The sequence below is a fragment of the Ovis aries genome, chromosome 24 (assembly GCF_016772045.2).
Source record: "Ovis aries strain OAR_USU_Benz2616 breed Rambouillet chromosome 24, ARS-UI_Ramb_v3.0, whole genome shotgun sequence".
Taxonomy (NCBI): domain Eukaryota; kingdom Metazoa; phylum Chordata; class Mammalia; order Artiodactyla; family Bovidae; genus Ovis; species Ovis aries.
In genome coordinates this window covers 12,436,025-12,450,741 of record NC_056077.1, presented here as the reverse complement: position 1 = coordinate 12,450,741, position 14,717 = coordinate 12,436,025, and the positions used below count along the sequence as shown (strand labels likewise).

Here is a 14,717-nt window from a genome sequence, read left to right as displayed (position 1 = left end):
TTTGAACTGTGGTGTTGGAGAAGACTCTTGAGAGTCCCTTGGACTGCAAGGAGATCCAACCAGTCCATTCTGAAGGAGATCAGCCCTGGGATTTCTTTGGAAGGAATGACGCTAAAGCTGAAACTCCAGTACTTTGGCCACCTCATGTGAAGAGTTGACTCATTGGAAAAGACTCTGATGCTGGGTGGGATTGGGGACAGGAGAAGAAGGGGACAACAGAGGATGAGATGGCTGGATGGCATCACTGACTCAATGGACGTGAGTCTGAGTGAACTCCGGGAGATGGTGATGGACAGCGAGGCCTGGCGTGCTGCAATTCATGGGGTCGCAAAGAGTTGGACACGACTGAGCGACTGAACTGAACTGAACTGATCTCATGTCCAAAGAGGAGCTTGGCAGAAGGGGGAGAAACTAGAATGAGAAGCTGATAATAAAAGAAAGCACATGGTCTGGGTGTCTTCTGTTTGTCCCAAACCTTGATTTTGCTGGTAGTGCTGCTTCCATCCTATAGAAAGTGGCCATGAGTCATTTGTTAAGCAGTCTGGGTTATCATCAAGGTCACCGTCACACTCTGTCGTGTATGAATCAGAGGAACCGACTGAATCCCCACTCCAGGGCTGTGGGAAGGGAGTGGCAAGAACACAGGCTCTGGAGTGATAAAAACACAAGCGCAAACTGCCCACAGGCTGCTTGACTTAGGGCAAGTTAAATTAACCTCCTCAGTCTCAATTTTCCTAATCTGAAAACTGGGGCAATATTTATGCCTTCCTCTTTGGATCGCTCTGAGAAAATGAGGCAACGTTCTGTAAGAACGCCAATGCAATGTCCCAGACTTGATAAGAATGCAGATATCAGGAGCTCCAGGCTGTCCCTTCAACCTGGAAATATTTACACCTGGAAACCAGAAGCTGCCTGAGATAGGAATATGCAGGCTTCCCGACTTCTCCAAGGGAGGCTAGACTGGGTAGATGGTGAGCGTCTGCCACTAAAGGGCAGGACGTTCAAAGACCAGTGCCCTGGATCCTATGTCCAGGTTCCCTGAGGATTCACTAGGGCAGATGTTTGACGGTGAAGGGGCTGAGGTATCCACAGGATCAAATGAGTATCCATGTTCTCCTCTTCCCCCATCCACCCTGCCCCACACAGCAAGGTAGGACTTGACCTGGGGTCGAGAGCAAACAGCTAAGGGGCTCTGGTCCTTAGTAAACTGTGTCCCAGGTACAGAGACCCAGAATATATTAGAGAGAGAGAGAGAGAGAGAGAGAAAGAACATGGAGAAAGAGATGCTGGATGGATAGATACATGGTGGATGGATAGATACCGTGTAGATGGATAGATGATGGATAATAGTCAGATAGATGGATAGATGAGAGAGATCAGAAAGATAGAAAGTGGAGTAGAAAAAAGTTCGAGATAAGGACATGTAGAAGGGATGGAAAAGTGCAGGCCAGAGAGAAGAACAAATCGGTGCTCACCGACTGCCTTCAAGGAGGCGTACTTGTTGAGCTCTTTGCCGGGTGGCTGCTGTTCGTAAGGGTTGGAGATCTGGCCCAGGCTGGGATAGGAATGCGGGTGGCCCATCTGCTGGAGCAAAGGGGAGGTGGGCACTGCGTTGTTCATCTGAGTTGTGTCTGGAAGAGAAGAGAACAGAAGGAGATGGTCATCAACCAGGCGGGCAAGAACTTCTATCCACCCCCACCATCGCCACAGCCCTCGAGACCAAAACTCCTCACCCTCTAGGGACAGGAGAGTGAGGGCAGCCAAGGATGGGCGGGAATAATGGCCTCAGTCAGCTCTGCAGTCGTCACTAGCGAGCAGCTGAGGATGGATGGGGAACAGCACGGATGCACCTGGAACATTTCCACCTTCCCCAATTAAACCTAAGTCCTGTCACTGCAGGGGATACTCTTGTGATTGAAGCAATATATGTATAAAAGGATGACCAACTTCAGTAGCAGCCAAAGAAATGCAAGTCAGAACAATGGAAGGCCACTCCTCTGCCAAGAGATTGGCAACAATTAAAAGGACTGAAGAACACCAATCTGGCAAAGACGCTTGGACCCTGGGCAGTCTCATAAACTCACGGTAGATACGCGATTTGCTATATCTGCAGAAAGGAAGCAGATAGTGTGTGTACGGAAATTTAAAATGGTTGGCGTGGGCATGTTCACCAGATAATGCCAGTTCCAAGGATGGTGAATTCAGAAACATAAGCATCAGAATGTGAGGGTGCTGATTCCCTAGTTGTCCAATGGCTAGGATTCCGTGCTCCCAATGCAAGAGGCCCAGGTTCAATCCCTGCTCGGGGAACTAGATCCCACACGTTGCAACTAAGAATACATATGCTGCAGCTAAAGATCCCACATGCCACAACTAAGACCAGGAGCGAGCTAATAAAAAAATAAATATCTTAAAACATAAAAAAAAGTGGGGGGGGGTGTGTGGTAAGAGAACACCAGGGCTTCCCTGGCGGCTCAGCGGTAAAGAATCTGCCTATCAATGCAAGAGACATGTGCTCAGTTCCTTATCTGGGAAGATCCCATATGCCATGGAAGCAGCTAAGCCCACAGGCGCCGTAACTATGGAGTCTGTGTTCTAGAGCCTGGGAGCCGCAACTACTGAGCGCAGGAGCCGTAGGGCCTGAGCTCCACAACAAGAGAGGCTATTGCAATGAGAAGCCCTCACACCACAATTAGAGAGTAGCCCTCCTCCACAACTAGAGAGTAGCCCCCTCCACAACTAGAGAAAAGCCCTCACAGCAACGAAGACCAACACAGCCAGAAATAAAAGAGTAGATGAAATTTGAAAGTGAAAGGCGCTCAGTCCTGTCCAGTTCTTTGCGACCCCATGGACTGTAGGCTGCCAGGCTCCTCTGGAATTCCTCATGAAATTCTCCAGGTAAGACTACTGGAGTGGGTTGCCATTCCCTTCTCCAGGGGGCTCTTCCCAAATAAAATTTTAAGTAAGTAAATAAAATAAAAAATGATCATATATATATATATATATAATTTTCTTTACCCTTTTTGAAATTAATTAATTAATTGGAGGATAATTACTTTATGATATTGTGGTGGTTTTGCCATACATTGACATGAATCAGCCACAGGTGCACACGTGTCCCCCCATCCCGAAACCTCCTCCCACTATCCTCCCCACCCCATCCCTCTGGGTTGTCAAAAAAGAATGTGAGGGTATTTGTTAAGAGATGTGCATTGCACCATTGTTTGTTAAGTGAAAAATAAAAACCACACAGAAAACACTTGAACTTCTATCACTGGCAATTCTTAAATTATTGTACATCTGTATTAGGTACATAATATGAACATACATATGAAGGGATATCATTCAGCTCTTAGAAAAAATGAATTAAAAATCAGTTAACTATACATTCAAACTGGAGAGTGTCTTATGATTTGTATTGGTAAGGGGAAAAGAGCAGATGTCAAAGTAATGTAAATAACAGTGTTTGCTTGAAAGAGAAGAAAGTCTGCATATTTTTGTGTGCTGCGGTTTGCAAAAATAGGTAAAGACACGCAAATTGAATATTGGGTACTTCAAGGGACTGGGATTCATGGGGAGAAGGGGTCAAGACATTTTTCCAGAGGAAATACTCTTTGTGCTTTTAAAGGTTTCTGTCTTCACCCCAAGGACAGTGGGACAGATGGACTACGGATGGACCGGAGCCAGGAGGGAAGCGGGAGTCACAGAGTCCAGGTGAGGTCATTCGGGCTGAGATAAGATAGAGGGAGCGGTGGTTCTCCCCATTCCCAGGAAGCACATCTGCAGATACAGATCAACACAGCGGTAGTTGCTTCCGGTGCCTTGAGAGATGCCCTTAACCCGCAAGTGAGTCCCAGCTGTTTCAGCTGCTAAGAGCTCATCAAGAAAGAAAGATAGCGCTAAGTCGTATTCAACTCTTGCAATCCCACAAACTGTAGCCTGCCATGTTCCTCTGTCCATGGGATTCTCCAGGCAAGAATACTGGAGTGGGTTGCCAATTCCTTCTCCAGGGGATCTTCCCGACTGAGGAACTGAACCCAAGTCTCCTGCATTGCAGGCAGATGCTTTACCGACTGAGCTACATGGCTTCCCCTAATATACAGAAATTTGCTCTCGGCTGATGTGAGCCACCATCTTGGGCTTAATCTGTTTGACAGACCTCACCCCCAACACCCCAAAGTGGGTGACAACAAAAACTCAGCTGACGCTAAGGTACTGAGACCAGCCCTTGCCTCAGGGTAGGGATAACTCTATGGAGCAATGCAGGCTCCAGAGCTCCCACAGGTTGGGACAAGGTTTAGAGCAGGCATCAGTAGGCTATTGCTGGAAAGAATCAGACTATAAATAGCTGAGGCTTTGCAGGGCATCCAGTCTCTGTGATAACCACTCAACTCTGCCCTTGAAGCAAGAAAGCAGACAGCCATTATGCTAACACAGGGGCATGGTTGTGTCCCAATAAAACTTCATTTACAGACACAGGGGCAGCTGAATTTGGTTCAGGGGCCATAGTTTGACAACCCCTGGTCTAGACTTTATCTGAAACTGAGATTCCCATCCCGGTGCGTCTCCTTTATTTTTCTTGTATTGTTTCCCTCACAACCTTTGAAGCGTGTGTGTGTGTGTGTGTGTGTGTGTGTGTGTGTGTGTGTGTTTCACTCCATCAGAGTCTCATACACCTGAAGCTGTCTCTCAAACACTGCTTCTAGACGATTTGACCTGTGACATGTATGGAATAAGTTTGGCTTTAGAAACCAATACACTCAAATTGGGCTTCCCTGGTGGCTCAGACAGTAAAGACTTCACCTGCAATGCGGGAGACCTGGGTTTGATCCCTGGGTTGGGAAAATCCCCTGGAGAAGGGCATGGCAACCCACTCTAGTATTCTTGCCTGGAGAATCCCCATGGACAGAGGAGCAGGCTATATAGTCCATGTGGTCACAGAGTCAGACATGACTGAGCAACTAAGCACACACTCGAATGAGAAGAGGCAGAGATGTCACAGCTGAGACACAGTGATAAGGAGAGTATTTATATCACTGCACATGCATGGGCCAACCCACAAGCCCAACTGTCTAATGGGAAGATCGCCAAACAGAAGCCAAGTCGCCCAGCTGCTGGCCAGCATCTGAGGAGCCAGGCATGTCCTTCTGCTGTGACAATTTTTTGGCTGGCATTCAGCTGGGGTGGAAGAGTCCTAAGATTAATGGAGTTAGGGTGGAAATGCTGGCTCCCATAAATTACAGCTCTGCCTGTTGCCTGGACCCCGAGATCCGCTGACATTTTTGTCTCTAGAGCAGCCTGCTAGGGAGGTCTGTGGGCTTCCCCTGGGCATAGCCAGCAAGTCATGGTTTGTTTCCAAATGTTGGTGTAATAGGAAGAGATTTGCCTTAAGTTCTCATTGTTTGCTGTTCTCTGGATTTCTTCCCCCTCCCCACCCCCCACCACCCAGCAACACACACATATGTATTTCAGTAGACAACTACTATTTTGTGTATTCAGAACCATCAGTTCCTTCAGCACACTGCTTCATCCCGGTTTGACTCATGTAATGAGCTGTCACTCACAATAACTCTCTTAGTTTGGGTTTTCCCATAAATCACTGAGATTAGGACTCAAGTACAAGCAGAAAAATGTCTACTTCTGCTTCACTGACTATGCTAAATCCTTCGACTGTGTGGATCACAACAAACTGTGGGAAATTGTTAAAGATATGGGAGGACCAGACCACCTTACCTGTCTCCTGAGAAACTTGTATGTGGTCAAGTTGCAACAGTTAGAACCAGACATAGAACAACTGATTGGCTCAAAACTGGGAAAGGAGTACAACAAGGCTGTATGTTGTCACACTGCTTATTTAACTTATATGCAGAGTACATCATGAGAAATGCCAGGCTGGATGAAGCACAAGCTGGAATCAAGATTGCCAGGAGAAATAGCAACAACCTCAGATATGCAGATGATACCATTTTTCTGGCAGAAAGCGAAGAGGAACTAAAGACGCCCCTGAAGAGAGTGAAAAAGGAGAGTGAAAAACTGGCTTAAAACTCAACATTTAAAAAATGAAGATCATAGCATCCAGTCCCATCATTTGGTGGCAAATAGATGGGGAAAAAATGGAAACAGTGAAGATTTTATTTTCTCAGGCTTCAAAAGCAGTGTGAACAGTGACTGCAGCCATGAAATTAAGAGGTTTGCTCCTTGGAAGGAAAACTATGACAAAGCTAGAGAGCATATTAAAAAGCAGAGACATCATTTTGCTGACAAAGGTCCATTATAGTCAAAACTGGTTTTTCCAGTCATCATGTACAGATGTGAGAGTTAGACGATAAAGAAGGCTGAGCATCGAAAAACTGATGCTTTTGAACTGTAGTGCTGGAGAAGACTCTCCAGAGTCCTTTGTACTGCAAGGAGATCAAATCAGTCAATTCTAAAGGAAATCAACCCTGAATATTCATCAGGAGGACTATGCTGAAGCTGAAGCTCCAATAGTTTGGCCACCTGATGTGAAGAGCTGACTGACTGAAAAAGACCCTGATGTTGGGAAAGACTGAAGGCAAAAGAAGATGTAGAGGGTGAGATAATGGGAAGAGCATCACTGACTCAATGGACATGAATTTGAGCAAAGCCCAGGAGGTAGTGAAGGATAGGGGAGCCTGGTGTGCTGCAGTCCATGTGTTGCAGAGTCCTACATGACTTAGTGATTGAACAACAACAATCAGGAAATACTACAGAAAAGGAAGTAGGGGGAGAGGCAGAGAATAAAAATGGCAGATAAAGAGTGCAATGTCTGCAAGGGGGCAGTGGTGAAGAATGGGCATCTAATCCCACTCTAGCCTTCTGATAAGTGGTGTTGAAATTCTGTCAGCCCATGGGCAAGAGTCCCTGAGTATTTATATGCCAGTTCCCATCAGTCATTTGAGGGCTGCTTCTGAGATACAGTAATTCCTCAGCACTTGGAACCTGCCACATTCATGGGCAGAGAAAGCCCCAGTGTCCAGAGAAACTCTTACTCAGAGATATAAGTAAGAGCTGGCAGTTGGAAATCAGGTCAGAAACCTACCCCTCTGGTCACACAGTGAGCACGTGGTCCAAATCAAACCAACCACAACACCTTCTTCTCACAGTGATTGGCCCAGATGTGAGCATGTGATCTAGGCTGGACCAATCAGAGTTCTTCCCTAAATTTTTTCTATTGAGGAGCTTTGAAGTCAATGAACCAGGGGGCCATGAATTCAAGTGGAGAAAGTCTTCCTTCATTGTGAAAGAATAAGGACAAAGAGAAGTAGCACAGGAGATAGGGAAGCTCCTTTCTAAGCAAGCTCGTGTGCTTTGAGGTTACTGGCAAATGCAACATAGAGTTCTGACAAGTGCAGTTGTCTGGATTCCTTCCGGAAAGCTGAACTGATCAGAAGAGAAGCTTCCCATGGGGTCTATGGAGTACATCAAGATGGAATGGGCATTGGCCCTAGATTTCCTTTTTCTTTCTTTCTTTTTTAACTGTGCTGGGTCTTTGGTGCGGTACATAAGTACTTCTCCGGTTGCACTTCTCCGTAGTTGGGCTTAGTGGGACCTTAGTTCCCTGACCAGGGTGGGAACCCATGCCCCCTGCTTTAAAAGGTGAATTCTTAACCACTGGGCCACCAGGAAGGTCCCAGCGCTAGGTTTTCAATAGAGTTGCGGAAGAAATTTCAAGCAGCAGATTGCCTGAGTAGTGAGTAGAGAATACCCTAAGACTTCAACAGTTAATTAATTATCTTAACAGCAGGTTTTTTTTTTTTTTCCTGAAAATATATTCCAAACTAGTTGAAGAGCTGACACCACCTAAGCCCATCATCCAGTGGGAGCCCTTACTCCCATCTCTTTGTTCCCTCAGTCCCAGATCCCATCCACTATTGTTCAAACCCTGTAACCAGTCTTGCCAGGGGAAAGCTAAACACTTCATTAAGGGAAAAGATATTTGTAGAGAGCTTCCTTATCACTTGGGATAGCCTTTTATATTATTAGACAGACTACTTAATACATCAGTATAAAACACTTGCTTTTGAATTAATTCTTTCAAGTGAAAGTGAGTTGCTCAGTCGTGTCTGACTCTTTGCGATCCCATGGACTGTAGCCCACCAGGCTTCACTGTCCATGGAATTCTCCAGGCAAGAATACTGGAGTGGGTTGCCATTTCCTTCTCCAGGGGATCTTCCTGACTCAAGGATCGAACCTAGGTCTCTGACATTGCAGGCAGATTCTTTACCAGCTGAGCCACCAGGAAAGCCCCAATTTCTCCCTGTCCTGAGCTAACTCAGGGGCAGTGAGTAGTTACTTAATGGAAGTGGGTAGGACCGAAGTGGCCCTCCAAAGGGATTCCTCACAAAGGAGGAAGAGCCTGCCGCAGAATCACGTTCCTGCTTTCACATTCAGGACAGCAGGAGGCAAATTTCTGGCAGTTTTAGATAGCCATATTGTACTAGCTTCCAGGCTTTGATTATTAGAAATATTGAAATCCAGGCACAGAGCAGCAATCAAGAATTATTAAACAGACTTTGGTGATTGGGTTTTTTTTTCATCTTATATTCATTTTACTGAACAGGAAACTGGACTGGACCTGACAACTCAGATTCTCTGTGAGTTTTGCACAGATATATCCAGCTAAGGGGGACAAACAAAGAATACACATGAGGTAAGCTTAGGTTGGCATCTAAGAAAAACAGAACAAGAGTGAGTGAAGAGAGAAGAGTGGGTGAGACCTGGGTTATCTACAAATCCTCTCCTTGACAATCGAGAGAAGAAACATAAAGACAGGTAGCTAAGTTGATAAATATTTGAACATATGTATATAAGTAGTATGTATACGTGTCTATGCATGTGTATGTATATATATACATTATATATAATATAAATAATCATATATTGCATAATGTAGTAATATAATAATATAATAAATATATAGGTATATAAATATAAAACATATTTCAGATAACTTTATAAATCATACATTTATATATTATATACTAAGTATATAAATATTATATTTTATAATTACATATTATGATGGACTAGACAGTCCATGGAGCTCTCCAGGCAAGAATACTGGAGTGGGTGGCTTTTCCCTTCTCCAGGGGATCTTCCCAATCCAGGGATTGAATCCAGGTCTCCCATATTGTAGGTGGATTCTTTATCAGCTGAGCCACAAGAGAAGTCCAAGAATGCTGGGGTGGGTAGCCTATCCCTTCTCCAGTGGATCTTTCCAACTCAGAAATTGAACCAGGGTTTCCTGGATTGCAGGCAGATTCTTTACTAACTAAGCTATCAGGAAAGCCCACATATTATGATAAATGCATATTTTTATATGTAGTATATTTATGTAGTAAATAAATATTATGCAAAAGAAATCATGTATAGATATATGTAACTATATGTCACATGTATATAATTTGTATATAAAATATATATATAATGTATAATTTGGCTTTCCTGGTGACTCAGTGGTAAAGAATCTGCCTGCAATGCAAGAGGCCTAGTTTGGATTCCTGGGTTGGGAAGATTCCCTGGAGGAAGGCATGGCAATCCATTCTAGTATTATTGCCTGGAGAATCCCATGGACAGAGGAGCCTGGTGGGCTACAGTCCATAGGGTCTCCAAGAGTCAGACATGAGTGAAGCAACTGAGCACGCATGCAGGCATATAATTTCTTTTGCAGACTCATGACCCTAGAGAGAATCTAGTAGGATCAGCAATGTCTAGCTGCCAGCCGTGTTGTTTCTCTTCCAGACACATCTCAGCCCCAGAGATATCTTACCCACCTCATCTCTGTAGAAGGGTACTTTCTACCCAGTGTCACAAAAAAACTTTCCCTGCTTAATCATAATTTTGCAACTCCTTCTCTTTTTAAAATTTTTATTGGAGTATATTTGATTTATAATTTAGTGTTCATTTCTGCTATACAGCAAAGTGAATCAGTTATACATATAATGTATCAACTCTTTTTTTGCCACTCCTTCTGATCCTTAGAAATAACTGATGAGGACTTGCTGTTCTTGGGTGATGCGTTCTGTCAAGACCCTCAGTCAGCAAACAGATTGATGACATCCCATCCTCTCTCCTTCCTAAGACAGAAAAGAGGGCCTCATACACTTACTCAGTTTCAAAGAAAGTTAAGATACACTTACTCTAACTGGAAGTAACTAAATGGTGGTTACCAAAGTAACCGCCATATAAGTACCATTATTATGAGGTACATTTTAGTTACTAAACAGACTAATGAGTGCAATCAAGACAGACTCACTGAAGTAAAAATGCTCAGTTACAAATACTGGGATGATGCTCTAATTTTCTCAGTGGAAAAGAAGCAGATAACAACTATCAGAAGCTAGAGCAGTCTGGCTCATCTTGGAGGGAAGGCAACAGTATCAAGCTTTTCAAGGCATGAAACAAGGAAGAATAGCACAGAAAGGAAAAAATGGCCAAAGCATGTTGCTTTGTGGAGCACGTATTACCCATCACTTGGTAAAGAACGTTTCATGCACTGTCTCCTTAAATCCTCATATCAATCCCATGGAGTAATGATATAGGGACAACATACCTTTTAAAATAAACTTTTACTGTAGAACAATTTTAGATTTACAGAAATACTGCAAAGACAGCACAGAGTTTCCATATCCCCAGACCCAGTTTCCTCTATTATTATTAAATTACATTAGTAGGGTACATTTGTTACAATTAATGAATCGATACTGATACATAACTATTAACTAAAGTCCAAACTTTAGTCAAGCTTCCTTGTGCTCAGTTGCTCAGTCGTGTCTGACTCTTTGCAGCCCTATGGATTGTAGCCCGCCAGGCTCCACTATCCACAGAGTTTTGCAGGCAAGAATACTGGAGTGGGTTGCCATGCCCTCCTCCAGGAAATCTTCCCCATCCAGGGACTGAACCCTCATCTCTTGCATCTCTGACATTGGCAGGTGGATTCTTTACTACTAGCATTACCTGGGAAGCCCTCAAGCTTCCTTAGTTTTATCTAATGACCTTTTTCTATTCTAGAATTTTATCCAGATAGCACATTAAATTTAATCACCACCTTTCTTTAGGTCTGTCTCTTGGCTGTGAATTTCTCAGACTTTTCTTATTCGTGATGACTTCGACAGTTTTGATGAGTACTGGTCAGATATTTTGTAGAAATGTCCCTCAGTTGGAATTTGTCTGATGTTTTTCTCATGACTAGACTGGGGTTATGGGTTTGGGGGAGGAAAACCATACAGATACGATGACATTCTCAACATATCAAGGATACCTTTTATGATGGCATCGCTATAGGTAGTAACCTTAATCACTGCCTGAGCCAGTATTTCTCGTCTCTCCATTATAAAGTTACGGCATTTTCCTCTCTTTCCACATCATACTCTTTGGAAGAAAGTCACTATTCACAACCCGCAAGTAAGGAGTGAGGAATAACGCTCCGCCTCCTTGAATACAGAATGTCTACATAAATTATTTGGAATTTTTTGTCATAGGAGATTTGTCTCTTCTTCCATTTAATTTGGGCTTCCCTGGTCGTTCAGCAGTAAAGAATCTGCCTGCAATGCAGGAGATGCAGGAGACATGTATTCGATCTCTGGGTGGGGAAGATCCCCTGGAGGAGGGCATGGTAACCCACTCCAGTATTCTTGCCGGGAGAATCCCATGGACAGAGGAGCCTGGCAGGTTATAGTCCATGGCATCACAAAGAGTCGGACAAGACTGACGGCGACTGAGCACATACCCCATTAAATTATTAATTCAACTATATACATATATATATCACACATATATGATATTATTAATGTGGACACATGGATATGTATTTTATACTTTGGATTATAATCCAATACTATTTTATTTTATTTTTTTTTTTACTCAAACATTCCCAGGTCTGGGGAATCTCCTTCAAGAGGCTCCTATAGCCCTTCTCTTTTTTTGTTTTAATAACTTTCTTATTTTTTAATAATGCAACATGCCCAAGGTTAATCTTGTTTATTTCCTGCCCCATCCTAGAATCCATTTCTCCAAAGACCCTGGCTTCTTTTCTTGGAGGATGATGTTAGAAACCAAAACATGGGTGCTAAGGGTACTCGTGGCTTTTCATCCCTCAGCTGACTAAGGAAGTCAATGTGTATATGCCGACTTATATACAGATACTTATCTATGAATATTTACCCATGTAACTGTTCGTATCCATCTTAAGCTAAACATGAATTCATCTTGATATCTCCAACTCCAATCCATTATCTCATGGATCATTCTAGCTTTTTCCCCTTGCTCGTTTGTAACCTCTCACCCTAACAATGAGAAACGCGACTCCCGGCCTCCACCATCTATTTACTTAGTTGTTTAATTACAGTATGCATGTCTAGCAATATCAGGATTGTTAACCTATGAGCCTATGGGAAAACAACTGTACCAACTAGAATACAGTCTTAGGGACAATTTTTTTTTTTCAAATTATTTATGCACTTTTCTTTTGCTTTCCTGAGTATATAAGCTTCATTCTGGATGGCCATGGCATCCATATAGCTATGTAAGTCTAGGAAATCAGGATTTATTAAAGAAAGAACACAAAAATAGTGATGATGATATTAATTAACGATAAAGAAGGTGAAAGCACACACGTACCTACTAAACAGAAAGGTGCTATTGTGAGCCAGGCACTGTTTCATACACAAACTAATGTACTATTTCATGGACTTCCCAAGTGGCTCAGTGGTAAAGAATCTGCCCGCCAATGCAGGAGCTACAGGAGATGTGGGTTTGATCCCTGGGTTGGGAAGATCTCCTGGAGAAGGGAATGGCTACCCACTCCAGTATTCTTGCCTGGAAAATCTCATAGACAGAGGGACCTGGTGGGCAACAGTCCATGGGGTTGCAAAGAGTCAGACAGGACTGAGTGACTGAACACAATGTATTATTCCAAGAGCCCCTATGATATACTAGTATTATTAGCTACATTTTGCATACAGAGGTTTCATGGTTTACCTGAAGTTACATCACTTGAATAAGGCAGAGCCAAGCTTAGAATCTGGTAGTCTGACTCTAAAATCTGTGATCTTCAGCACTCCTTACTGCCTCAAAGGGCATTGAATGCAAATTTCTGACATTCAGAAAATGATTGTGCAGCTAGACAATAATAAAATTTGTCACAATATTGACTTTAGAAGGTAGTTTTTACTAAATACTTTTATCTCTACTCTTAAAGATCACACTTGGTTGGCCAGACCATAGCAGTCATGTCCTCTGATCTCTCCCACTTGGCTCATCCACTTATTCCCGCACACATATTTGAGTGTCTCTCGCAGGCCAGGCACTGTGTTTGGTGGACAAATTCTAGCTCTTATACTACTTACTGGTGGCTCAGATGGTAACAAAACTGCCTGCAATGCAGGAGACCTGGGTTCAACTCCTGGGTCAGGAAGATCCCCCGCAGGAGGAAATGGCAGCCCACTCCAGTATTCTTGCCTAGAGAATTCCATGGACAGAGGAGCCTGGCGGGTTACAGTCAGTTGGGTTGTAAAGAGCTGGACACAACTGAGCAACTAACACTTTCACTTTTCACACTACTTACTAACTAGAGAAATGCATACCATTTTTCCAAAGCTTTCTTTACAAAGGAGAAGCACCACATTTCTGCTTGGCCCACAGGCCATGTTGATCCTACCCAGGGCCCTTCTTTACCTCTCCACTTTCCAAGACCCCTACTCTTCCTGTGCCCTGTGCTGGAGCCTCAACAGACTCTCTCCCATGACAACATCCAGAACAACATGATGAAAGAAGCATGGATTTCTGGATAGGTCAGTTCTGGATTCAGATTCTGGCCATTCACTTCCTAACAGCGTCTTTGGGTGTGTTATAAAGTTTCTCAGGTCTAAAATGAAGCTGTTGTTGTTTTTCAGTCTCTCAGTCATGTCTGACTCTTTGTGACCCCCTGGACTGCAGCATGCCAGGCCTCCCTGGCCCTCACTATCTCTCGGAGTTTGCTCAAACTCATGTCTATTGAATCGGTGATGCCATCCAACCATCTCATCCTCTGTCATCCCCTTCTCCTCCTGCCCTCCATCTTTCTTAGCATCAGGGTCTTATCCAATGAGTCAACCCTTTCCATCAGGTGGCCAAAATATTGGAGCTTCAGCATCAGTCCTCCCAATGAATATTTAGGGTTGATTTCCTTTAGGATTGACTGGACTATAACATAAATCCTCATAGGCTTTGCTATAAAGTTTAGAGACTGTGGATATTCCATGCTCAGTATCGCACATGAAGCATAGTAAGCATCCAAAATTTTGTAGCTAAAGTTTTATTGCTTCTGATTGTCAGGGAAACCAAGAAGAAGAGGGTGTCTGTTTTCCCTAAGGCCCCCTCTGGACTCTTGGATACATTCTGAATTCTTGGATACATTCCAGATTATTCAATTGTCCCAGAACTGGACAAATGAGAGAGAATAAGCAGGAGATATTCCTGTGGGAGTCAACTGCACTGCTAATTCTCTTAACAACAAAAAAGGAGAATAGACATTCAGAAATTATAACAGGATTTAGCTCCATTTTCCTTTCCAATCCAAATATGTACATCCAGCATCCTTTTAAAGAGAAAACCTGAAAATTATAGTTTGAAATATCATGTAGATTTTTCTCTGACCACAAGAAACCAAAAAAAAAAAAAAAATCAGATCCAACTCAAAATTACTCTGAATTTGTCAA

At 43.4% G+C, this 14,717-nt stretch overlaps 1 protein-coding gene across 2 annotated transcripts in view; it reads right to left on the bottom strand.

Annotated features, from left to right (window-relative positions):
- Nucleotides 1–14,717, bottom strand: part of SHISA9 (shisa family member 9) — a 351,202-nt gene that overhangs the window by 28,275 nt on the left and 308,210 nt on the right. For both annotated transcript variants that reach the window (XM_060405984.1, XM_042239822.2), the window contains exon 3: nt 1,476–1,631. In XM_060405984.1, coding sequence (XP_060261967.1) covers nt 1,476–1,631 — 156 coding nt within the window. The remainder of the gene's footprint in view (nt 1–1,475; nt 1,632–14,717) is intronic.